The sequence below is a fragment of the Phocoena phocoena genome, chromosome 10, assembly GCF_963924675.1.
Source record: "Phocoena phocoena chromosome 10, mPhoPho1.1, whole genome shotgun sequence".
Classification (NCBI taxonomy): Eukaryota; Metazoa; Chordata; class Mammalia; order Artiodactyla; family Phocoenidae; genus Phocoena; species Phocoena phocoena.
This window is the reverse complement of record NC_089228.1, coordinates 40,635,375-40,662,503: the sequence shown is the minus strand read 5'-3', so window position 1 is coordinate 40,662,503 and position 27,129 is coordinate 40,635,375. Positions and strand designations below refer to the sequence as shown.

The following is a 27,129-nucleotide window of genomic DNA, read 5'->3' as shown; positions in this document are numbered from 1 at the left end:
GACAAACATTTCATATCCTGATTTTGAAAAAAAAAATTTTAAAGATAGATCAAGATACTAATTTTGAGAACTGTCAACAGGATGAAACATGTTATCTTCAGAGTGATCAAGAGGTTAAACACCCAAATCTACAATAGAAAAATGCTAATATTTTGGAGGGTAAAATTTCTTTGACCCTCAGTGAAACTAGGTTCATGAAGAATTTATCTGACAAGATCACAGTTGTGTAAGGCTTATCATGGAGACACTCTAAAAGATTCAATTAATGTGTAATAAAGCTGTGGTTTCTTTAGTATGAAAAGTCTGGCTACAAATGCTGGTTGTGAGATAACTTCTAAACTGAAATGGCATTACCCAGCTTGATCATTCCCTGTATTTACTAGATATGGCTCCAGACAAATTTCATCTGTTTCTAAAGTGCAAAGATATATTTAAAGGGTAACAATTTATCAACAGGAGAGAATGTTACACATACTGAAAATAATTCCCAAAGGAAATGCAATGCCAAAAACATCTTAACAATATCACCGCAAAAAAAAAAAAAAAAAACCCACAAGAAACATTTTCTAAACAAACAAAAACACCCAAAATTGCAACATTCATTTGCAGATATAGTGTTTGAAACTCAAACTGTCAAACAGTAAAGGGAAAATAAACATTTTCTAGGGTTCTGTAGTGCCTACCCAAACTAGCTGACAATCATACGCCAAAGCCGAAACAATTAACAGCAATAAAAAGGGGAAACTGGTTTGCAGTCCCACTGAAATAATACAAAAGATGTACACATTTGTGAGATATATCCAAATAGCATGTGCCTGCAAAATTTATCCATTTACTGGAAGAAAGTCTGTTGGAGATTGGCTCTACCTACAAGGGACTTGAAATTATACAAAACACAAATCCAGTCTAGAAATATCTTTAAAATGTGACTTCTAATGGGAATTTTAAGAGAGGGTCCAATATGTTATAGAGGGGAAAACATAATTGTTCTGCTCCCACTTCTAAAGGGAAAAAAACAGCTATTACTTTATATCTGAGTCACTTCACTTATGTGAACAATTTATAGTCTAAGCACTCAATTTTTTGAGATGTAATTTAGTGTAACTTTTTAAGAATAGGTCACTCTAATGTCACAAGACCACTATAAAGCACATGGCCTCAGTTAAAACGGAGCTTGTATGTCTAATAAGCAGCTGTGGCAAAAAATTAAAGTCACCTTCTGATAACACAACTGCTCCAAATTTCAAAGATACTGCATATGTACACATACAAATTTTTATTATACCATATCACATGCTACTTCATTGTCAAGGTTATTATACCTTATTATAGCTTATACCTATAATTATACCTCAGCTCATGTTGGTATGGTTGATATTTGATTTGAACAACACAGGCCTCAACATAGACCAGATATTATGAGCCAGACACCAGATAGATGACCTTGATCAGCTGTAATTCACAGCCCACTAATGTCAATACTCTCAGTATTAAGGTAACTAAGTAAGAACTATAATTAAACCTTCAAGGTATATGGTGCTTTAAATTTATCATTACTAACATCCATTATCTCATACAAACCTCAACCACTCTGAGGCATTCTGCTCATTTAATAAATGAGAAAACTAAAACTGAAGAATCTAAGTGCCTGTCTCCAGGACACACAGTAAGTGACAGACTAGGACTTAAAATACACACGCTAACAACATGCTCTATGCTTCTCATTACCCAGAGTTGAACATCATCTCTGATCAACTAATCTCATAAAGGGAAGCACAGTCTGAACCATCTTAGTCCATGTATCAACTACTCTAGCACACAAAAAGCAGATTAGGGAGTCAATAAATGACTCCTTGGTAGGAACAGACTGAAAACTGGAAATAAAATTGTAATACTTGGGCTTCCCTGGTGGCACAGTGGTTGAGAGTCCGCCTGCTGATGCAGGGGACATGGGTTCGTGCCCCGGTCCTGGAGGATCCCACATGCCGCGGAGCGGCTGGGCCAGTGAGCCATGGCCGCTGAGCCTGCGCATCCGGAGCCTGTGCTCCGCAACGGGAGAGGCCACAACAGTGAGAGGTCCGTGTACAAAAAAAAAAAAAAAAAAAATTGTAATACTTGAGTCTTAAGGCTATGACTAAACCCTAGAGAAATCTTTTGCTCACTGGGATGGAAAAATAAATTCTATTTTAGAAGAACAACCATAAGATCACTGAGCTCTCTAAAGAGTCTTTAATTCTGTAGGAGGCAGAATTATGCATAACAAACACCACCACCACCAACAATAAAAAGCTAAGAAATTGATAGTCAATAACCAATAATGCCCACTTTCTTGCCTGCTGTATTTAGCCCTATAACATTAATTTTAAGCCAAACATGAAAGGAAAAACACACACAAAAAAAACTAAGTATAAGAATGTTCAGTGCAGTACTATTTATAATTATGAAAAAGAACTTTCAATTTAAACAACTACCCCAGGAAAATGGATAAACAGCGACCTTATAAGCAAATGTGGTATTATACAGACGTTAAAATGTGTATGTGGGGCTTCCCTGGTGGCGCAGTGGTTGAGGGTCCACCTGCCGATGCAGGGGACACGGGTTCGTGCCCTGGTCCAGGAAGATCCCACATGCCGTGGAGTGGCTAGGCCCGTGAGCCATGGCCACTGAGCCTGTGTGCTCGGAGCCTGTGCTCCGCAACGGGGGAGGCCACGACAGTGAGAGGCCCACGTACCGCCAAAAAAAAAAAAAAAAAAAGTGTATGTATGCATATATATATATATATATATATATATATATATATATATATATATACACACACACACAAAAATACAGAGTAATTTGGAAAAATGGTTAAGAATCATGTTACACAGAAAAACATGGGATAAAAAAATCTTCCAAGTCTTCAAAATTACAAATTCATCAAATATATAAACATGTAAAGAGATCATAAAAAATGAAGGGAGGGGCTTCCCTGGTAGCGCAGTGGTTGGGAATCTGCCTGCCAATGCAGGGGACATGGGTTCAAGCCCTGGTCTGGGAAGATCCCACATGCCGCAGAGCAACTAGGCCCGTGAGCCACAACTACTGAGCCTGCGCGTCTGGAGCCTGTGCTCCACAAGAAGAGAGGCCACGACAGTGAGTGGCCCCCGCTCACCGCAAGCAGAGAAAACCCACGCACAGAAATGAAGACCCAACACAGCCAAAAATAAATAAATAAAATCTAAAAAAAAATGAAGGCAGTTAATACAGTTAAGGTTTTCAGAATTAAAGAGGACACTTTGTCACGGCCTTTTGGACAAAATTTTGATACAGCTTCATAACAAAAATACAAACAGAAGTAAAAATCACTTCTGTTACCTCAATACTAAGTAATGTGTATAGGAAACATCTCTGGGAGTCTCTGCCATCCACAATAATTCACCTTTAAGGGGTGACGAGGAATGAAGGGAGAGACATAGGAATGTGGTGAAGACGATGCCTTAAAGAGTTTTTTTTTTTTTTAATGTATTGGTTTTATAAAAAAGAAAAGAAATTTGATTTAAAACCACAAAAATACACCTCAAAAGTTATTCTCTCTCTCTCTCTCTCGCTGATCACTTGCTTTTGGGGAAGCCAAGCTGGCATGTTGTAAGCAGCGCTATTGAGAGTGGTAAGGAACCAAGGACAGCTAACAACCATGTGAGTGAGCTTGAAAGTAAACCTTCCATCCCCTGTCTCGTCTTCAGATGACTACAACCCTGCTTAATAGCTTGACTGTAATTTCATGACTCTGAGCCAGAACCATCCAGCCAAATTGCTTCTGAATTCCTGACCCACAGAAACTATGAGATAATAATTACTTACTGTTTTAAACTGCTAAGTAATTTGTGACACAATAGATAACTAGTATATATAAAATTAGCCAATATGTAAAAGTGATCAATGGCAGGACTTCCCCCTCACATCAGATTTAACATCCCATAAACAGACAGTAAAACAGACAAGAGTATTTCCAAAATTAGTTACCTGTACAATTGGTGGAGTTGTCTGTGAGTAGGGTGATGTCACACCATAGACAGTTGGACAAGCCTGTCCTTGATAATATATGGTTGCTTGAGACTGTGCAGGAGAGTACTGCTGCTGAACACTCACGGACTGTTGGTTTGAATCCCAAACACCGTAATTCTGTCCCTGGACTGGGCCTGGGGCTGGCACTGGCAAGACGGTGACACTAGAGTCTTGGTGTACCACACCATCACTTTGGGCCACATACTGTGAACTGGAAACTTCCACAGGGGCTGCCACATGTGGCACCACTGGCACAGGTGGAGGGGCAGCAAGGGGTTCTGTAGAATGTCCCACCAAGGGCTGAGAATGATCATAAGGAGCAGGAGAACACACAGGATCCATGCTGGGTGTGGGGAGGAGCACCTTTCCAGCATTAGGATTGCTGGGATCCACATAGGCCTGCATGGGGTAACCTGGTGGGTAGCCAGCAAAGGGGTGATGAGGGGCACTGTAGCCAAGAGAGTCATAGGGCAGTGGAGATGTCATTCCCAGGTTCTGCATCTGCTGCTGTTGTTTTTGAGCCTCCCGCTGAGCTACCTCCTGCTCAAACAACTTTCGACGCTCCTCTGTAGAAAGTTTATTGCGATCTTTAATTCGTACTTTCTTTTTAGAAGTTGGTGTATCATATCTAGAAAGAAAACAATAAGAGCACCACAAAAAGTTTTTCCCTAAATCAGAGACATAACCAAAGCACTAATAAATGTTATGCCACTCGATACTAAACCATTAACCACACCAACTCCAATTTGGCACTGGCTGAAAATCATACTCAAAATTACTTAAGGAGTTTTGCAGATAGGAGAGAACCTCAAGGAAATAGACACTTAGATGAAAATAATAACTTTATCCTTATCCTCAGCTTCTAGAACTTCAAACTAAAGATACATGTAGTACCCTAAATAGATTCTTCTTTATAGTTAAGTTCTGTAGTTCTGTAACTACAAATTTTGAAATTAAAACAAAAACCGAAATACACTAATAAAAGCTACAGAATTTGATGTATGTCTGACCACACGCATTAATATCAACACAGGTTAGTTAAGTGAAAGACAAGCATGTACACATAAAAGTATGGGGGGTTATATTCACATACTCTTTGTGCAGTACCAAGTATAATATCATATTGCTAAACCTAATACCCTGTGATAGTTTTGACAAGTATCCCCAGTAAGCCCCCAAGAAACCATTAGCTCTAACATTCACAGGAGAACTGAGGACTTAAAAGATTCTTTTGTGAAGTTCTATGGACTGAATCAAACTTTTGAGAAAGGCTCTTGGCAAAAATGAAAAATGACAACTAATTTCAAGACGTTTCATTGCAAAGAAACATCTAATAATAGATTCATGGATAAGGGTACAGCATTTATCCAAACAACAAAAAATATATGGTCTAAAAACCTCGTAGTTGAAAACTTCCTTTAAAGTGTTAGTGGTGTGGTAGTACCCTTAGCTGCCTGGCAGAAACAAATGCAAACAGTCTATAGAAGAGAGCACCTTAAATCCAGGCCTCAATGAATTCCTACAGATTAAGTTCTAAGGAACAGGAGTTCATTAGAAAATAAAATTAATCTTGCCATTTGTAACAACATGGATGGACCTAGAGGGTATTATGCTGAGAAAAATAAGTAAGACAAAGAAAGATAAATACTGTATGATTTCACTTGTATGTGGAATCTAAAAAACAAAACAAATGAACAAACAGAGTTACAGATACAGAGAACAAACAGCTGGTTGCCAGAGGGGAGAGGGGAAGAAAGAAACAGGTAAGGGAGATTAAGAGGTATAAAAATTCAGTTGCAAAATAAATGAATCACACGGTATGAAATGTACAGTGTGGGGAATATAGTAAAAAACTATGTAATATCTTTGTAAGGTGACATACCATAATTAGACTTATTGTGGTGATCATTTTGGTATAGAAATATCAAATTACTATGCTGTGTAACAGGAACTAACAGTGCTGTAGGTCGATTATACTTCAAAAAAACTCACAGAAACAAACTCATAAAAGATAAACATGTACTAGGAATATACTGTACCACATGATACATATATAATGAACACTGCTGTATGTTCTATATGAAAGTTAAGAGAGTAAATCCTAAGAGTTCTCATCACAAGGAAAGGTATTTTCCCCTATTTCTATAGTTTTGTATCTACATGAGATGATGGATGTTCACTAAACTTATTGTGATGATCATTTCATGATGTATGTAAGTCAAATCATATGCTTAACATCTTAAACTTATACTGTGCTGTATGTCAATTATATCTCACTGAAAGCAAAAAAAAAGGTATATAATTATAAAATTATAAAATACACATACACACACACACACACACAAGTGAGAGGAAGAGACATATAAAGACTGCTGATGCTGGAATTATCACACATAAAATATTAGAGATGTTTAATATGTTTAATAAGATAAAAGAGGCTATTAAAAATATGCCTAAGGAACAGGACCATAAAATACTATCAGGCAGATTTGAATAAGAACCCCATGAAGCATCTAGAAAGGAAAAAGAATGAAAATTAAAACTCAATTATCATATAAAATTGAAATTGCACATACGTGGCAAAATTCTACTTAAATATCCAAGAGAAACTTTTGCACATGTACACCAAAATAAGATAACAGCACTATACATAATAGAAAAAGCTTTATAACAAAACATTATACAGTAATAAAAATAAACTGATACTATTATAAATCTTAGTAAATAAATATCAAGTCAAAACAAAGTACTGTCAAATTAAATGCAAAATAGCCTTTTCATACAGTTAAAACTAACATATTTTTAAGAAATATATATTAGATGACATAAAACTATATTTAAAAAAAGGCAGGCCAGGGTACAATGAACACAGAATCCAACAGATACTACTTGCTATCACAAGTAGTAAAGACAGGGGACGGTGCAGAAATAAGTGACACAGCAAGATTTATATAATTGTTAAGATCCTGACTTTTATGCTGGGACCTCCAGGGCTCATTACATTATAGTAAATGTATGGAGAAAAGGTCCATGGATAGAAATAAGTGTCATGAACCAAGAAATAACCTAATATTCAATTCAATTCAGTGCCCATAAGAGCCATGGTATGGTTAAGCAAGAGATTAGATCTGAAGAGAATTAGTAACTTGGAAGATGATCTTCAAATTTAAAAAGTTCAATGAATTTCAACCAGGTTGAAAAAAAAAGAAATCCTCATATAAACACAGGGAAACGATAATGCGGAACACCAAATAAAGAGAACTTCTTAAAAGCAGGCCAAGAGAAAAGCCAGGTTACTTAACAAAGAATAGCAACCAACAAGTTTTGTAAAATCAATAAGGAAAGTCAGAAGAATGAAGAACAGCTTCAAAGTATTCAGAAAAACTGTCAACCCAAAAGAACTTCCTTTCAAAACTGAGAATAAATGTTCACATAAAGACTTGTTCATAGCCAGTAATATTCACAATAGTCATCTGGAAACAATCCAAACGCCTATCAACTATTAAATTTATAAACAAACTATCTATACAATGGACTACTACTAAGCACTAAAAAAGAACTGAGATGCATAATAACATGGATGAATATCTCAAATATAATATGCTAAGTGAAAGAAGACAGAATATATTTTATAGTATATGATACCATATATATGACATTGTGGAAAAGACAAAACCAAGTCAGAAAGGAGATCAGTGGTGGCCAGGGACTAGGAGTAGAAGAAGGGGACACACTACAAAGGGGTAAGAGATAATTTTATGAGGTGATGAAATGTTCTATTGGGTTGGCCCAAAAGTTCGTTTGGATTTTTCCGTAAGATGTTATGGACAAACCCGAATGAACTTTTTGGCCAACCCAATATATAACCTCTGTGGTTGTAGTTACATAACTGCATGCACCTGACAAAACTCAATGAACACTACACTTAAAATCATGAATTTTACTGTAAGCAATTTATACTTGCTGGTTAGATAAAGCTGATTTTTAAAACTGAGGGTGAGCAATGCAAACAAAACATGAAAAACACTTTTTAGACACAAACTGAGATATCATGAAGAGAAACTCACTAAAAGAAACCATTTAGGGACTTCCCTGGTGGTGCAGTGGTTAAGAATCTGCCTGCCAATGCAGGGGACATGGGTTCAATCCCTGGTCTGGGAAGATCCCACATGCCAGGGAGCAACTAAGCCCAAGCACCACAACTACTGAGCCTGAGCTCTAGAGCCTGCGAGCCACAACTACTGAAGCCCACGCACCTAGAGCTGGTGCTCCGCAACAAGAGAAGCCACCTCAATGAGAAGCCCACGCACCGCAAGGAAGAGTAGCCCCCTCTTGCCGCAACTAGAGAAAGCCTGCACGCAGCAACGAAGACCCAACGCAGCCAAAAATAAATAAATAAACAATAATTAAAAAAAGAAACCATTTAAAGGGGTCTGAGATAAGAAAGAAGAGAAACTAGTAAATGTAAACAAACTAAAAACATCAGTTGGTCTACATAAAAAAATTAACAATAACTGATGGGAGGAGAGAGAAGGAATTATAATACTGGACAATAATACCATGTAAATTGGGAAGGCTGAATGGTCCCAGTAAGTACTTATGTTGTTCAGGATATTGATTAGCTTCAAATTTTATTAAATTGAAACAACCAGTTAAAGAATTAAAGAGTTGCCATAAAAGATTAACAAAAACAAAACCACCCAATCAGCTATAAGCTACTTATTAGACACAGAAAAGTTAAAAGTAAAAGGAAGGAAGAGCCTTCCTGGGACAGGACTTGCCCCCTATCCTCTGCTTTAGCTCCTCTCTGAAGTACCTAGACAACAGTATTTGATGCACATCTCCTGAGTTGTTTTACAGATGTGAAAACCCCCACCAAATGGAAGATGTTAACTACTTAAAGACCAGGAGCACATAGCCCCAGGCCTCCTTAAGCCTAAGGACTGATAATATTAACCCGTTACCTTACCCTCACCTGGCTTTTAAAAATGCTCTGCGGAAACCCTTCAGGGAGCTTGGGGTTTTTTTTTTTAAGAGCATGAGCCACCCATCTTCTTGCATGGCCCTGTGATAAACCTTTCCCTGCTCCAAAAAATAAAAAATAAAATAAAATAAAAGGAAGAAAGATATACCAGTTAAATCCTACTAAAAGGAAGATAAGCATATTTCTAGGAATATCAAACAAAAGAGACTATAAAGCAAGCTTCAATAAAATTCTAAGAACTGTTATCATACAGATCAATTAATGACAAATTGAAAATTTAACAAAAAGAAATTTAAACACATTGTATATCCTAATAGTATTTAGAACTAGATTATGAAGCTGCATTAACAAGAGTAGTTCAAGCAGTCTTACAGTTCTTAAACACTTCTATCAGAAGAGAAAAATTAATGAGCTAAGAATCCCAATTGTTCCAGTTAAGAAATTAAAAAAACAATATAACAAGCCTAAAAAAGTGGAAGGAAACAAAATATGAGTAGAAATCAATTACCAAGACAAAAAATGGAATCATTCTGTGATTTGCATTGGAGGTATTGCTAGCAAAGTAACATGAACAAGGCATAAGAATTAGAAAGGAAAACCCAAACAAATTCATATGATATGGACTGTTGACAATGACAAAAAAAGTAGACAGTGGGGCAAAAAAAAATCCTATACTCTTGAAATTAATACAAGTTTTGTAATGGTTAACAAAAATAGGATCAATATACAAAGGTGAATTGCATATCAAAAACCAAACTGAATATGTAACAGAAGTTAGGGTTCTCAGAAATAAATACACCAAAAGATAAGTTTTTCTGGAGAAAACTATTAACAAAGACATTAATGAAAAACTTTATCTTCATTAAAAATATTAAAGAAGACCTAACTAGATAGAGAATATTCAAATACTCAAAACAGATTCTAAGGAAGAATAAATCTGAGAAAAGACAGGGCATCCCAGAAGATCAAGTAGGGATTTGCCCTACTTGCTATCAAGACTTAAATATAAGATAGTCATAGGAGCCCAGAAACAGATCCTCCCATATGTGAAAACCTGTTGGAAAGAGGCAGCACTGCAGATCAGTGGGGAAAGGAGGAGCTTTCAAGTAGTAAATGATGCTGGGACAACTGGGTGTTCACCTAGAAAGAAATGAAACCAGATTCCTACCTTAAAATATATACAAAAATTAATTCCCAATGGATTAAGGACTTAAATCTTGCTAAAAAAAAATGTATATACACACACACACACACACACACACACACACACAAAGTCATCTCAAGAGTTGGGAAGAATTTCTTAAAACACTGTAAACACTAACCATAAAGGAAACATACAATATATATGATATATTCAATTACACCATAATTAATAAATTCTGTGTATTGAAAGATACAGAAAGAGTCAAAATACAAATCATAAACTGGGAAAAAATACTTGCAGAATTATATTTAGAATATAAAAAAAGAACACCTAGAGCTTAAAAAGACAAAATTTAATAAATGAACACCACATATAAAAAGACACTTCACAGAAGAGTAAACAGGAATGGTCAATAAACATATGGCAAAATGTTCAATCTATTTAGTAATTAGAGAAATGTAAATTAAAATCATGATGAATTACTATTACATACCCAGAGAACCCAAAATTAAAAATTCTGACAACTGCATTACATGACTGCTATATCTCAATTTTTTTTTTAAGTATATTTAATTTAAAAAGAACTTCTCGGGAACAAATGTTTTCTAGTGCCCAGCAGGTGATTATGTGGCCTGTTTTTCTACCAGCATCACAAGACAGCCTCTGACACAGGGATCAAACAACATTTTGAACTGGTATGGTGTAAGATTCACTAGAAAACATAGGGTTATCTCCCATCAACCCCCATTCCCCTTTAAAGAACAAATCTCTGGCTCCTCAAATAGCATTTAAACGTTATGAAGTAGAAGCCATTCGGGTACCAAAAATCTATTAGTCTTCACAGCTATTACTAACTGTCAAAAGAGACTCTCAATAGTTATGAGGAGAGTTTCCTTTTATACTCACTCACAAGAGAATACATTTATTACAAAAGCACTTGTTGCCCCAAATCAGAAGTGTATCACTTGGGTACTTTTTGACTTGCTCAGAAAAGAGAGTAACTCACATAGGCCACTTACCTGTCATCTGGCCTTTTTGTTCCCCGCTCATAGGCAGAAGAAGGTGGTGAGAGGGAGCCCCTTCGTTTCCTTTTCTCTTTATTTTGAGTTTGTTTGTCTGGGTCTCTCTCTCTTGACCTGTTAGGAGTCTTTGGGGCAACTGTTTGATCTCTGAAGCCAACAGCATCCCTTCCTCGTTCGGTTACTAGGGGAAAAGGGTTTTTTAAAAAATTTACTTGGTAGACTTGTCTCCATCATGATAGTATACCAACTGTATAATAAAATTTCTATCCAACAAACAGATCTATGGACTCCTCCTTCATATACCCAGTCCCGAATTTGGACGAGACATAAGGTCTTATATGCTTGTATGCTCTACTTCCTAAAAGTCTCTTCCATGACTGCCCTTTTCTACCTTTTTCCACCAAAGTCTCAGTCCAAGCTTTCATCATTTCTAACTAGTTCTGTGGAACACATGCATGCAAAATGTTCCTGATACCTTTAGTAAGGCAGTCTGCCTGTCAGTTCAAAATGTAAAAGCCTTCCCCTGCCCTTATAACTGCATATTTACAGTTGGTAGAAAAACAGCCTGGCATGCTAAACATAAAAACCTCAATAGAAAAAGCTCTTTAATTAAAAAAAAAATTAGACAACTTTTTATGAACTACAATTTCAAAAGAAAAATATTTCAAACACAGGTGAAACAGGTGGTAACTCAGTAAGTTATCAAAACCAGAGAGCTACATCTTCAAAAAAAGAACGCCAGCTTCCTATTCAAAGATGGAAGCTGGGGGCTTCCCCGATGGCGCAGTGGTTAAGAATCCACCTGCCAATGCAGGGGACACGGGTTTGAGCCCTGGTCTGGGAGGATCCCACATGCCGCAGAGCAACTAAGCCCATGCGCCACAACTACTGAGCCTGCGCTCTAGAACTTGCAAGCCACAACTACTGAAGCCTGTGTACCTAGAGCCCGTGCTCCGCAACAAGAGAAGCCACCACAGTGAGAAGTCCGCGCACCGCAACGAAGAGTAGCCCCTGCTCACCACAACTAGAGAAAGCCCGTGCGCAGCTACAAAGACCCAACGCAGCCAAAAATAAAATAAATTAAAAAAAAAAAAAAGACGGAAGCTAACCTTCTTCACTCAGTCTCTTTACCTAGAATGGTTCTCACCCAATTCCATTGCCACTGCTCCCAAAAGCTGCCCTAAGTACTACTTTTCACTGATCACACCACCTAGTCTTTCATTTTCCTAAGTAGTCTAGATCCCACCAATGAACATTTCAATATAAACTGACTAGTATTATATGCTGTTGCTTTGTGTATGTTAGTACTGTTACCTACTAATCATATTGCTCTCTTCATAAGGAGAGAATTTCTTATAAAATATCTCTCATAGCGCAAAGCGGATTCTCAATAAACATTGTTTTTTCTTTTCTCATCTCAGAAAAATGTGCTATCAGTTGTTTTTTCCCCCAGCAGTAGGATCAGGTTTACATATACCATTCTCACAGTTCTTTTAGCTGGCCAAAAACTCCATTTATTTACAAAAAAGTTACTAATCTACAGCCATGTATGAGTATTTGTCAGTGAGAAGCTAACAGAACTAACATCTAATACCACATGCTGGCAGAAAATACCATACAATTAAAACAACTGTTCAGCTCAGAAGGTATTAGCACAACATCCTTTTGTGAAGTATTATTATCTAGTTTCATCTGGATCTGCCCATGACTCTCTATTTCCTCCTTCAAACCCAGGTTCCTTACCCTGGTGTTAATTTCCTTAAAATGTGGCTATTTCTTCACTATATACTGGTAAAACAAGAAAAGGAATCATACCAACAGTATATTCTGACTCTGCATCTTAGAATATGTGAGGCAGAGAAATCATCTTATATATTCAGGCTGATTTTCTCATATTTTAAAACGAGGATAAAGCTAGACTGCATATTTCCCAAAGTATTTCACAATCCTTATGAATTTTAAAAGTTCTAAGCTTTTTAATCGCTTGGCACTGAGGAGTAACATAGCAAGTCAGGTTTGCATTATAAGCATTTCTCTAAGCTAAAAGCCTGATACTGAGATGGAGGCGGGGTTCCCCACATGTGAGGATGAGACTGAAGTTGGCACACAAAAGGCTGCTCCCTGAAAAGATTATAATTGTCCACTACAGACCATGTCCTGCTTCTCTCAGAGGGCCATACCAGACTAGATACTTACAAAATAATGGTGGCAGGGTGGGGTGGGAGGACCTTCAAAGGTATTGAAACTTTGCCTGTCTTGCTAATGTTTTCAACTCAGTGGGCCCAGAGAAGCTAGCCTCTGATGATCAATTCTATAGTGGTGCTGCTGATACTGCCAACAAGTACTACTCAACCCAGCTTTCTTTCTTATGGGAAGAAATCTTTGCAGCCCTAAGTAGGATGTCTGGCTATGAAGAGACTAAACCAGTAGAACTAAAAATATCCAAAAGATACAAAAGTGATGTAAAGGATACTTTACAGGGCTTTAACCAATAAGATTATTTAACCAATAAGATTTAAGATTACAAAAAGTTCTTCATGCCAAAAATAAAGAAAAAGACCAAAAACATGATCACACTGGCTCCTTTACTCTATTTATACTGGGTCACTGCTGGAGGGGCACAAGAGACTAACAAGAGCCACCATAATTTATACCATTGCTTTAATCTCTAAAGTATGTTGGAAACAAAGCTAAGTGGTAAAGCCCAGAAACCATACTGCAATGGTCTCCCTATTATCTGTTCTGTAATAATGATTCTTAACCTTGTGAGGGGTCACTGATTCCTTGAGAATCTGATGAAAGTTTTGAATTTTCCCCAGTAAAATGAACGTATACCAAGGATTTTGCATATAAACATCTACAGGTAAAAACTTACACACACCTAAGGAGTATAGGTTTAAGAATGTCTGCTCTAGGGCTTCTCTGGTGGCGCAGTGGTTAAGAGTCCACCTGCCAATGCAGGGGACACGGATTCATGCCCTGGTCTGGGAAGATCCCACATGCTGCGGAGCGGCTAGGCCCATGAGCCATGGCCGCTGAGCCTGCGCGTCTGGAGCCTGTGCTCCGCAACGGGAGAGGCCACAACAGTGAGAGGCCCACGTACCGCAAAAAAAAAAAAAAAAAAAGAATGTCTGCTCTAGAGGAAGAAATGAATGGAAGAAAAGCTGCTAGAAGGCCATGACTTCAAGGAAAGAAACAACACAGGGAGTATAAAGGGACATCTCTTCTGACAAAAAATCACTAAGAATAAAAATGCACAGATCCACCTCCTAGAGCAATGAAAATAAAAATTAACAAATGGGACCTAATTCAACTTAAAAGCTTTTGCACAGCAAAGGAAACTACAAAGAAGACAAAAAGACAACCCTCAGAATGGGAGAAAATATTTGCAAACGAAGTGACAGACAAGGGATTAATCTCCATAATATACAAACAGCTTGTGCAGCTCAGTATCAAAAAAACAAACAACCCAAACAAAACATGGGTGGAAAATCTAAATAGACATTTCTCCAAAGAAGACATACAGATGGCCAAAAAGCACATGGAAAGATGCTCAACATCACTAATTATGAGAAAAATGCAAATCAAACTACAATGAGATATCACCTTACACTGGTCAGAATGGCCATCATCAAAAAATCTACAAACAATAAATGCTGCAGAGGGTGTGGAGAAAAGGGAACCCTGCTACACTGTTGGTGGAAATGTAAACTGGTATAGCCCCTATGGAGAACAGTACTATGGAGGTTCCTTAAAAAACTAAAAATAGAGCTACCATATGATCCAGCAATCCCACTCATGGGCATATATCCAGAGACAACTGTAATTTGATAAGATACATGCACCCCAATGTTCACTGCAGTACTATTTACAAGAGCCAGGACAGGGAAGCAACCTAAATGTCCATCGACAGAGGAATGGATAAAGAAGATATGGTACATATATACAATGGAATATTACTCAGCCATAAAAAAGAATGAAATAATGCCATTTGCAGTAACATGATAGACCTAGAGATTGTCATACTGAGTGAAGTCAGACAGAGAAAGACAAATATCACATGATATCACTTACGTGTGGAATCTTAAAAAATGGTACAAATGAACTTATTTACAAAACAGAGAGTCACATATGTAGAAAATAAACTTATGGTTACCAGGGGGGAAGGAAGGGAAGGATAAATTGAGAAATTGGGATTGACATATACACACTACTATACAAAAAACAGATAACTAATAAGGGCCTACTGTATAGCACAGGGAACTCTACTCAATACACTGTAATGGCCTATATGTGAAAAGAATCTAAAAAAGAGTGGAGGTATGTATATGTATAACTGATTCACTTTGCAGTACACCTGAAAATAACACAACATTGTAAATCAACTATACTCCAAGAAAATTGTTTTAAAAACACATGTTTTCAAACTTATACCAAAAATATTTCATTTACCTAATGACATATTATCTGGTTCCAAAAACAAAATAAAGTTCTTATCAGTTACATCTGCATATTTCTAAAAGAATATTCGTAAAGTCATATGCACAAAGTATCTCTGAATACCTACTTGTGCTCTCCTTTTCAGTTTGACTTTTCTTTGGAATTCGATATACCTCCTGCAAAAAATAAACCAAAAGAAGAGTTATCAGTGTGGAATGGAAGTGGTGATTGCTTTGAAGCTGAATGATTTCATATGGCAACAAAGAAATGGGGAGGAACAATCTGGTATTTAATTATTCTCCAAAATTTTACCTATGTTTGGCTTTAAATAAAAATAGATCCTGGTCCCTTAAAAAACAAGTAAAAACATATAGCACAAATACATATTTATTTCTAAACGTCTACCAGGCTTGTATGACCTCATTAGCCAAGTAGCAGACTAAGTAACTAAGACATTTTATTTCTGGCAGGAATACACCTCCTGATAATCTTAATTTCTATATGCCTTCTGCACATAAAATGAAGTCATATATAGTTCATTTACTGAGAGTATGCATATGAACAAGTCAAACATCTCACTTGCCATCCCTACTTAAGGGAAGACAAAGGTTAGTAATACCTCAGCTATATAAACACACTTCAGAAAAATTACATGTGCAAAGACAATTCCTGCTATTCAGCGTATTTTTCTATAAATACAAAATCAACTTGGCTAATGGCCAAATCTACTTTTATACTGCTGTTATTTTAAAAAAGGAAAGTTTTAGATCATTGTTGCTCTTCAAATACTATCTAATACTTTATCAAAATTGTTCTTGAGAAATATAAACTATGTTTTTAAGCCTTGAGGTACCTTTTCTTGCTGTATGAATCTAAAGCCTAGCAACAATTCTGTTCCCTGACAATCTCTCACTGTTCTAAGTCCATCAAGTAGCTCTTGGGCACATACTTCCTTATCCAGTCACCTTGTTAAGTGGGCAAATGGCAAACCCACACATTCTCAATGGTACATCATATAAAACCCTTCCTTCAGAGTAATCTCATAATACTGACCACACCTATATGACGTGGTAATCCCATTTTTTAGGAAATGTACTCTAAGAAAAATCTTTCCACACGATTTTTGGTTCTAGCAGCATTTGTGGAAAATGAAATAACCCACATGTCACAACTGAGGGAAGTTCAAGATGTAATATTCAGCTGCCAGTAAAAATGCCAATGTGGACTTTACAGACGCAGGGCAATCTGTATGAATGCATTATCTTATTTGAATTTCAAAACAACACTATGAGGTTGCTATCTCCATTTTACAAATGGGAAAACTTACTTAAAAAGTTTAGCAGGGCTTCCCTGGTGGCGCAGTGGTTGAGAGTCCGCCTGCCAATGCAGGGGACGCGGGTTCGTGCCCCGGTCCGGGAAGATCCCACATGCCGCGGAGCGGCTGGGCCCGTGAGCCATGGCCGCTGGGCCTGCGCGTCCGGAGCCTGTGCTCCGCGGCGGGAGAGGCCACAGCATTGAGAGGCCCGCGTAACGCAAAAAAAAAAAAAAAAAAGTTTAGCAACCTGCCCACGGTTATGATGCCTTTTATCATCTGTACCAGATGACACAGTGGCATTATTCTGGGAAGGACTACCATTTTGGGGATTTATCCACAAATGTAGGTAACATCCACCATCCCCCTAGCCTTTTCTAAGTAGAACTTCCACTACAGCTGGGATTCTCAATTCTGGCTGCAGAATTAAACCACTCCAGGCAACTTTTATAGATACACTATCCAAAACAAATTGAATCTAAAATTCTGGGAATGGGTCCTAGGCACCTGTATTTTTTAGAAGTTCCCCAGATGATTCTGATGTCCAGAGAAAGCGGACATCACTGAATTACTGGCTTCTCTTAACAGCCCTCACTCATTCCTTCCTCACAAGGGAGAATTTGAGAGAAAGAACTATGTATGTCTGTCCTCAGCTCAGAGCCATCTGGGCTCTTTCTCCTCTTGGGCTGCTTCTGCCTGTAGAGAGGATACATTCTAATCTATTCCTCTGAGGGATGTCTGGAGTTGTCTAATTCAATGTCTACCTGTGGGTATGAATCAGGGATAAAGAGAAGAAGGACTCAACACTTTTAGCTCTGACTTCTCTATCCACCTCTTGGAGGGGTTAACAATCTCGGGAAAAAGAACGCCACTTATCAGCACCTACCCACATTATAGAGAAAAACAGGTATTCTGCTAATTTTAAAAGTTTGAAAATGACTGTTGCATTAGGTACTCTGTAAACCTAGGTACTCCAAAAGAGTTCATTCATGAAGGGTGCTCAGAATAGATATATCGAGGATGATATCTGAGTCAACTAAGAATTACACAATTTTAACTTATTTAGTTTCTTTTGCAGAAGGTCTCAGCATTACAAGTATTCATTACAAACATTTATAGCAATTTATTACAGACCTCAAGTTTGGGACCCATTCTATGGTGGCGGTTAATATACTGAGGAAATGCTTCTCAAAGATACATTCTTAATTCCATTCAAAAGTTTAGAGCAACTGCTAACTAGAAAATGTATTCTGATCACTGAGTTGTACACATGAAACTAATATTGTATGTCAAACATACTTCAATTTTAAAAAAAGGATTCAGGGACTTCCCTGGTGGTCCAATGGGTAAGACTCTGTGCTCCCAATGCAGGGGGCCCGGGTTCGATCCCTGGTTGGGGAACTAGAGTCTGCATGCATGCCACAACTAAGAAGTTCGCACACCGCAAGGAAGATCCAGTGCAGCCAAAATAAATAAGTAAATAAATAAATAAATAAAAATTTTAAGTATTCTGATGTTCACAAAATGGCTGATTACTACTGATTAGTGACCAAGAGCTACGACTATTAGAGTATGCCTAACACTATGGGGAAGTTCTATCAACATGCACCTAAGCACTTGGAATTACTAACTTCCTCCTCTTCATATTGTCAAAGCTGTATACAAAATTTAAGCTGGAAACTAAGATTATCTACTTTGAGGCCCTGAAATGCAATAGAATTTTTCCAAAGTCCCACAACAACAAAAAGTAAGAAGGAAGCAGCCCTATAAAGATTACTGTAACATTTCTCAGGATCATTCTGTCTTGTGAATAAACAGCAATAGTGTTAGCCTACATGATATGAAAATCTGTTTGGAATAATGTCACACCCGCATGGCACAGAATCCATTGCTGAAACTGCTATCTGAGTTGCCTTCATTCACACTAATCCTTTATCTAAATGGGAGATTAACAAAATAAAATTAGAGGATAAGAGTCAGAAGTCCTACATCTCCTAACAGGTAGCCAGAAAGCAGGGAGAGAGAAAAGTATTAAAAAAAGCAGGGTAAGAAAGTATTAAAAAAAAAAAAAAGAAAATTTTTTAGAACTGACATATTAAGTCACCAGATAGAGAGGGCTCAGAGCACCTCCCACAACAAAGGAGTCGAAATGGTATCAAAATAGCAACACTGTAAGCTGGAAAATGATGCAATGACATCTTGAACATTTTGAAGGAAAATCTATTTCCAAATGGTAATTATATGATTTGCCAAACAAGAATAGAATAAAGGTATTTTTCAGAGTTATAAGGTCTCAAAATTTTGTCTACCAGGAGAATGTTAAAGACACTCCAATGTGGAGGGCCTAAAATTCAAGATTCTAGATTGTGTGAAATACATCTCATAAATTGTCTACAGTGTACCTTGCACCATACTAGGTATAATAATTTATAAGACCTAACAATAATTCCTGACAGAGTGATGGAAAATCTTTCGAAAGTTACTGTAAATGAATTACCCAGCATTTAGATAATATAGGCATAGATTAATAAATATATGTATACAAATTCAACAACGGGGCATTCAAAATAGATCAAGTGTCCAAGCTCTACTTCTGTGCAAATAACTAGGCAGTGGTGGCTATTTAAAATAACACCTGCAAAAGATCTGAAGATGTCATTCTAACCTGTCAGAATTTCAAAAAAAGTTGTCTTCCAACAATACTGTTCCTAACTGAAAAGTTTAGTTATCTAGAAAGTGTTTTTAAAGCAACTGCTATAATTAGCAATATAAATTTTTTACAAAAGGGGTACATGTTTTGACTATGGATTACTTGGAAAATGATGAAGATATTAACAGAAATGTACACCAAAGACGAAGAATTAGCTTATAAAACAAGATTATGAGCTTGAGTCTGAAGGGCAAGTGGAGGAGAGAGCCAAGAGAAGCCTGAAGGGACTTCCCTGGTGGTGCAGTGGTTAAGAGTCCGCCTGCCAATTCAGGGGACACAGGTTCAAGCCCTGGTCTGGGAAGACCCCACATGACACAGAGCAACTAAGCCCGTGTGCCACAACTACTGAGCCTGCGCTCTAGAGCCCACAAGCCACACGTACTGAACCCACGTGTCACAACTAGTGAAGCCCGTGCACCTAGAGCCTGTGCTCTGCAACAAGAGAAGCCACCGCAATGGGAAGCCCGCGCACTGTAACAAAGAGTAGCCCCTGCTCACCACAAGTAGACAAAGCCCATGCACAGCAACGAAGACCCAATGCAGCCAAAAATAAATAAGTAAATAAATTTATTTTTTAAAAAAAGGAGAGAGAAAGCCGAAAATATAGACCTAAAGTTCAGGAAATAGGCTAAAGCAAGAGATCCACAATCTGGGAAAACCTTAAGAAAACAATCGATATATAGTGTTACTGTCAGAGATTGCCAAGAGAGAAGGTACATAGAGAAAAACAGACTGACTTGAAGGAAAATGAAATTAAAAGGTGGAAAGTCTTTATACCTGATTCATACTGTAAGTTTTCCATTTCTTAATAAACAACTGCCAGCAATCTCACTTCTGGGTATGTATCCAAACAAAATGAAAGGCAGATCTCAAAGAGATGCCTGACTCCCATGTTCACTGCAGCATTATTCACAATAGCCAAAATACAGAAACAACCTAAGTGTTCATCAAGAGATGAATGGATGGAGAAGCTATGGTATATGTATACAATGGATATCATTCAATCAGGAGAAAGAAGGGCACCTTGCCACTTGTGACATGGATAGACCCTGAGGGTATTATGCTAAATGAAATAAGAAAGAGAAAGACAAACACTGTACAATATCACTTATTACATGTAATCCAAAATAGCTGAACTCATAGAAACAGAGACTAAAACAGGGGTGAAGGGAGGTAGAGTTACAAACTTGGTCAGAGTTACAAACTTCCAATTATAAGATGAGTAAGTTCCGGGGATCTAATGTACAGTATAGTGATACAGTTAATAATACTGTACTATATACTTGAAAGTTGCCAAGAGAATAGATCTTTAATATTCTCCCCAAAAAAAAGAAATGGTAATAATGCAAGTGTTAGCTAACACTACGGTGGTAACCAGTTTGCAATATATATGTGTATCAAATCAACAGGTGTACACGTTAACCTTACACAATGTTAAATATCAGTTATATCACAATAAAGCTGGGGAGAAAAGAAAGGAATGTAGATACTAAAACAAAGGACCATTTTAACTCAAGAAATATTATATAGCTATGAGTTCGATGTTTTTGTCTTTATTGCATGTGAATCATGATTCCCCAAAAGCAGTTAGATTATATTTAAAGTACAGTAAATAGATTCTGAGTAAACAGATTCTCTTATGGAAAAAAAAAGTTTACTTTTAATTATATGGTTTTTATACTACCCATTTTTAGTTAAAAAAACAAACAACACTTGAAAAAGTTACCTACTGCTAATAGGTCACACTAAATCGGTCTAAACTGGGATGTTTTCTTCCAACAGTCTCAAAAAGTACTCATTGGAAGTTTGTTGGCAAAGTACTCCAGCACATTTTTAACACATCTCAAATGATATAGAATAGACTCAAATAGAATAGACTGTAGAAAAAAACAGGATTAAAACAAAATTACAAAACAATACTTTCTCTGGAAAGTGTAAAAATTTAACACTGATGTAGACTGTTCTTTAGCTAAACAAGACTTTGAGAACAAAATAATTTACAATGAGAGTATAATTTTTTACCTTTTATTATATACAGATCAGATTATATATTCTGTAATAACATTTACTTTTTACAACTAAGACTATTTTTCCTTGTTATTAGCAAGTACAGATAAAATTGTGTAGCGTATGTGTCAAACAAATCTTTATTCCTAAATGACAGCAAGACTAAGAACAAAAGAGAGAAAGAGACTCTGAGCAAGGTGCCATTTTTACAGCTGGAAGAGGCGATAAAAAGCAGGAAGGGACAGAAAGAAAATGTGAAAGCAAAGTTATGCGATATGGAGGCTAGAAGTTAAAGTGCCAACTCCAAGTAAAAGGAATTCTAGGAGAGAAGGAACTTTTTTGAGAAATAATGAAGAGTTTTCCAGAATTAAAGAAACATAAAATACCTTTCATTAAAAAGGCAAAGAGCATCAAATAAGAAACAAAGACTATGACCTAGCAATTCTGCATCTGTGTTTATCCATCCGCCCCCCGCCCAATTTCATATCGGCTCATATAACAATATGTAGAAAATGATATCCATACAATGGAGTATTATTCAGCTATAAAGTGTAATTAACTACTGATACATACTACAACATGGATAAAGCCTGAAAACACTATGCTAAGTAAAAGCAGCCAGACACAAAAAGCCACAGATTTCATGATTCCATTTATCCTCATTATTCAGAGATCCTGTATCTGCAAATTCACCAACTCACTAACATTAATTTGTAATCCCAAAATCAATACATGAGACAAAACTTCACCAACTCTCCCCCCCAAAAGATGAGTCAATTGTTGATATTTTTTGGTATACTTTTTCCAAATAATTAACTGATAACATGATGCAACATTCTTTTCCCAGGAGTCTCTCAGAATCTTTTCATTACTTTTTCTGAAAATGCTTCTAGTACACTAGTGGTCTTATATATTTCCTTTCCAACTTCTTCAATATTATTTTTACTGACTTTATGAAATCAGTGCGTTTTTATTTCATAATAGGTCTGCCAACTTTTATAACAGTGAGACTGGCTGAAAAAGAAAATAACCCATTGGACAATGATACATACTGATGTTAACTGAGAAGGGACCTTTGAATAAGAATTTTTTTAAGTGTTCAGTTCACTAATGTTTTTTGTCATAATTTTTGTTTCTCTAAGCAATTTTGAAACTGAAGATACTGAGAATACTATATACGTGTGTATATGTATATATGAATGTTTATGTATTTAGTTACATGTGAGAGATAAGCTTCTCCAAGATAACTGAATGTATTAGAAGATTTTTTAAAACCCCACTTTAAACCCCATTTAAAAAAAATCCTTTTTCCCAGGATTTTCAGGTATTTGTGAAGTTTCAGGGTTAGAAGCAAAGGAACCAAATATTTACGTGAATTTACTGAACACTGAAAATCTAGAAAAAGAGGTAAGAACTTAGAAAAATAAAATGATAATAAATAAACTTGGGAATTCCCTGGCAGTCCAGTGGTTAAGACTTGGCACTTTCACTGCCATGCCCTGGGTTCAATCCCTGGTGGGGGGACTAAGATCTAGCAAGCTGTGCGGTGCAGCCAAAAAATGACAACAGAAAAAACTAAGCTCATCTGGTTCCCATTGAAACCGTATGGCTTACAGACAAATCATCTTGGAAAATACATGGTTAAATCAATTCTGTTAGTCATTTAGGCTAAGGATATTAAAACACTTATATCTGGGTAATATCAGACTGTAAAGAAACCTGATTCACAATTCCACACACCAGTGCAGGGGTCAGCAAACTACACCCTAAAGTCTGACCTGCAGCCTGGTTCTTTAAGTGCCCCTTCAACCCCAGCTAAGAATGGTTTTTTACATTTTTAGAGGGAGAAAAGGGGAGGGAAGAAGAAAAAGGAAGGGGAAGAAAAAGGCAGAAAGAAGGGAAGAAGAAGGGTGGAAGAGACTGAGGCCTCACAGTCACATTTTAAATTTAAGTATTTTAATATTTACTATCTGACCTTTTACAGAAAAAAACTCCCAACCCTTGATCTAGAGAAATAAAAGCACATCTTTGGGTAATATATGACTGTCTTGGAACCTGATTCATAATTCTATATACTAGCATAAAGATTTTAAAGATCCATTTTCTTGATTAACAACAACAAAATTTAAAAAATGAACATACAACATATAACTTCAACGTCTATGGCCCTATACCACTCTAAGCTTAAAAAGAAAAAAAAGAAAAAGAAAGAAAGAAAGAAATTACTGGGCAAATACTGATATGTAAATACCCTAGGCTCCTTTTCCCTCAGCATAATTCTGTGAAATGCTTTCAGTGGTAATGGTTCTATAACCCGGATTTAGCTTCCTTTAATAGAAGGAAGAACTGTATGTACCTCGATCATCATACCCCTGTAAAGTGTTAAGAGTCTATGATTTTATCTCATAAATTGTATTACAAAAAGTGGGAGCAGAGGTGTCTCCATTAGGTCACAGAGGTCCTGAGATTTGACTGGAAAAATAACTTAGAAGATAATACACATGTCTGGAAGTTTTATAAAATCACACACATGAGAGGGGCGGAAGAAGGGAGAGTAAGGGGAAAAAGGAGTAGAATAATTTTATTTATTCTTTTAAACCCCTGAATAAACACTCTAACTTCAGACAGCTGGGCTCCCAACAAACAAAAGATAATAAGATCCAATTTCAGTTTTCAGCCACTCAGAAAAATGGGCAAAGGATATGGACATAGTTCTTACAATAGGAAATATAAACGTAAATATATTCAATACTTCATGCATAAGAGAAATGCAAATTAAAACTATAACAATATTCCATTTTTGCCTATCAGTCTGACCAACATAAAGTTAGACAACACCTGTGTTGGCCAGGGTGTAGTGAAACAGGCACTCTTACACATAAACATTGCTGATGAGAGTTAAACTGGTACAGCTATGAAGAGAGATTTGGCAGTACCTATCAAAATTACAAATAACACAGACTGACTCAGATACACAACTTTTAGTAATTTATCCAACATGTATATCCCACATATGTGAATATGTTCAAAAAGTTACTTGCTGCTAAGCTAAAGAAAGGAATCAACCTAAATGGCCAAAATAGAAGACTGATTAATGTATGATTATGATAAACTGATCATGGCATATTTATACAATAAAATACTATGCGTTATGAAAAATAAATTCTTCATAAACTGGTATGAAATAATCTTTACAATATATTAAGTAAAAAGGAGCTAAACAGTGGTGCCAGCTTTGTAAAAAAGGCAAAATATATACACATAATATGCACAAATTATCTCTAGAACGCTCACAACAAACTAGTTTTATTGGTTGCCTCCAGGGAACAGGACACGGGGCAGGGTTAGGAGTGAAATGTTGCCTTTTGAATTTTGTCGTGCGCAGTAATGGTCTATTTTAAAAATTAAAAGAAAAGGTAACATGCCTCAGAAGCAGCCCTAGACACAGTACCAAAAGACTTCTGTGCATTGTGATTGCATTCAAGGTACAGAATGAGGGGCTGTAAAGTCTCAGGCAAAGACCTAAGGAACATGGGGATTCCCAAGGCAACTTCTAAATGCTGCTATTTAGCAAGTACCATACCTTAAAAAGCTTTCCTAGTTCACTGACATTGTTTAATTTTAATTTTTAAAGGAAGGCATCCAGGGCACTGGTAATATTCCATTCCTCTCTCTTTTTTAAAAATAAATTTATTTATTTATTTTTGGCCACACTGGGTCTTCGTTGCTGTGCCCAGGCTTTCTCTAGTTGCAGCAAGTGGGGGCTACTTTTCGTCATGGTGCGTGGGCTTCTCACTGCAGTGGCTTCCCTTGTTGTGGAGCACGGGCTCCAGGCGTGTGGGCTTCAGAAGTTGTGGCACGCGGGCTCAGTAGTTGTGGCTTGAGGGCTCCAGAGTGCAGGCTCAGTAGTTGTGGCGCACGGGCTTCGTTGTTCTGCAGCAAGTGGGATCTTCCCAGACCAGGGCTTGAACCCGTCTCCCCTGCATTTGTGGGTAGATTCTTAACCACTGCGCTACCAGGGAAGTCCCTGCCATTCAGTTTAAACTTGTTCCCTGAACTTCCTCCTTCTCTAGCCTTACCCACCTTGACTCTAATTCAAAAAATCTACCTTAACAACACTTGGTTTTATTCAACACGCATCTAAAATGTGCCGGGCTTCCACTAGTACTGAAGCACAAGGCGAACACCTGACACATGAGCCTGCTTTCAAGGCCTCCCCAGCCCATTAGTAAAACGTGTGTAGAAAAATTAAAGTTTTATGCTGGTAAGTAATCACTGAAGAATAATCAAGGTCATGATGATTAAATGTTTCTCAAATTTCAGATTTCTGTTTTCTAGGCAAGTTAATTCCAAATCTAAGATTTTCTTTTACACTTTCAAATTTACCTCCTCTATAATTTTTCTAATTAAAACTTAAAAATCACCACAGCCCTCCAAGAGACTTCACTGAAGCTATATGTTGCACTAGTCAATACAACACTGCAGCTAAGACCATCCAGAAAACACTTTTTGGACCACAATTTGTTCTTTTCCCAACCCACATATATACACACCCCTGTTTGAGAAACTGCTCATATTTGTGGACCCTTGCCCCAGAAAACCCCACAGTTTTATATATGATTTCAAGCGTTCTGAAAATCCCTTGAAATTCAATCATGGATCACAGGTTGATCTCTGCAGCATTAAGGAAAAAAAGATACTTGAACAAAACACTAAAATGATAATTTCTATGATTTAAGAATGAATTTGAACTTATTACAGTTATTAAAACAGAAACAGACTGAGAGAAGTCTGAAAAGTATTCAGCAAAGATACATAATTGCATGAACTGTCTAGCAAGGACGTAGCAATCACTATTTGCTGGATCAGAAAAAGGAATGGAAAGAACATAGGATTTAAATCAGAAGATAATTTTCAGCTATGTCATTTAAAGTTAAGTTACAAACTCATGGGCCTGTTTGTTTCCCTTTTACAGCTGATAGAAACACCACCACTTACTTCACAGGGTTGTAAAGATTACATGACACTCATTCAAGTATTTTCTGACCACCTATCAAATAAAATATACACATTATGGATTCAAGAAGAATCGGGACTTCCCTGGTGGTCCAGTGGTTAAGACTCCCATGCTTACACTGCAAGGGGCGTGGGTTCGGTCCCTGGTCAAGGAAGATGCCACATGCCATGGTGTGCGGCCAAAAAATTAAAATATAAATTAAAAAAAAAATAGCAGCAGTGTGGTACCATGGAAAAAGAAGGACCTTCTTCACTTCATCATTCAAATATTTATGAAGTGCCAAACTACATAGTACGCTTTCACCGTGCCCTGGGGAGACTCAAGTGACCAAGACAGACACAGTCTCTGCCTCTGCACAATGTACAATTATGAAATGTTATCTGCTATGATTGGAAAGGATGTTATGGGAGCATATAGAAAAGGCAGAATACTCTGTCTTGGAGGAA

At 37.0% G+C, this 27,129-nt stretch overlaps 1 protein-coding gene across 1 annotated transcript in view; it reads right to left on the bottom strand.

The window, feature by feature from the left end:
* SETD2 (SET domain containing 2, histone lysine methyltransferase) overlaps positions 1-27,129 on the bottom strand; it is a 112,002-nt gene that overhangs the window by 18,700 nt on the left and 66,173 nt on the right. The window contains exons 13-15 of the mRNA XM_065885394.1: positions 15,765-15,813; positions 11,195-11,378; positions 4,006-4,675 (exon numbers count right to left, since the gene is read on the bottom strand). Coding sequence (XP_065741466.1) covers positions 4,006-4,675; positions 11,195-11,378; positions 15,765-15,813 — 903 coding nt within the window. The remainder of the gene's footprint in view (positions 1-4,005; positions 4,676-11,194; positions 11,379-15,764; positions 15,814-27,129) is intronic.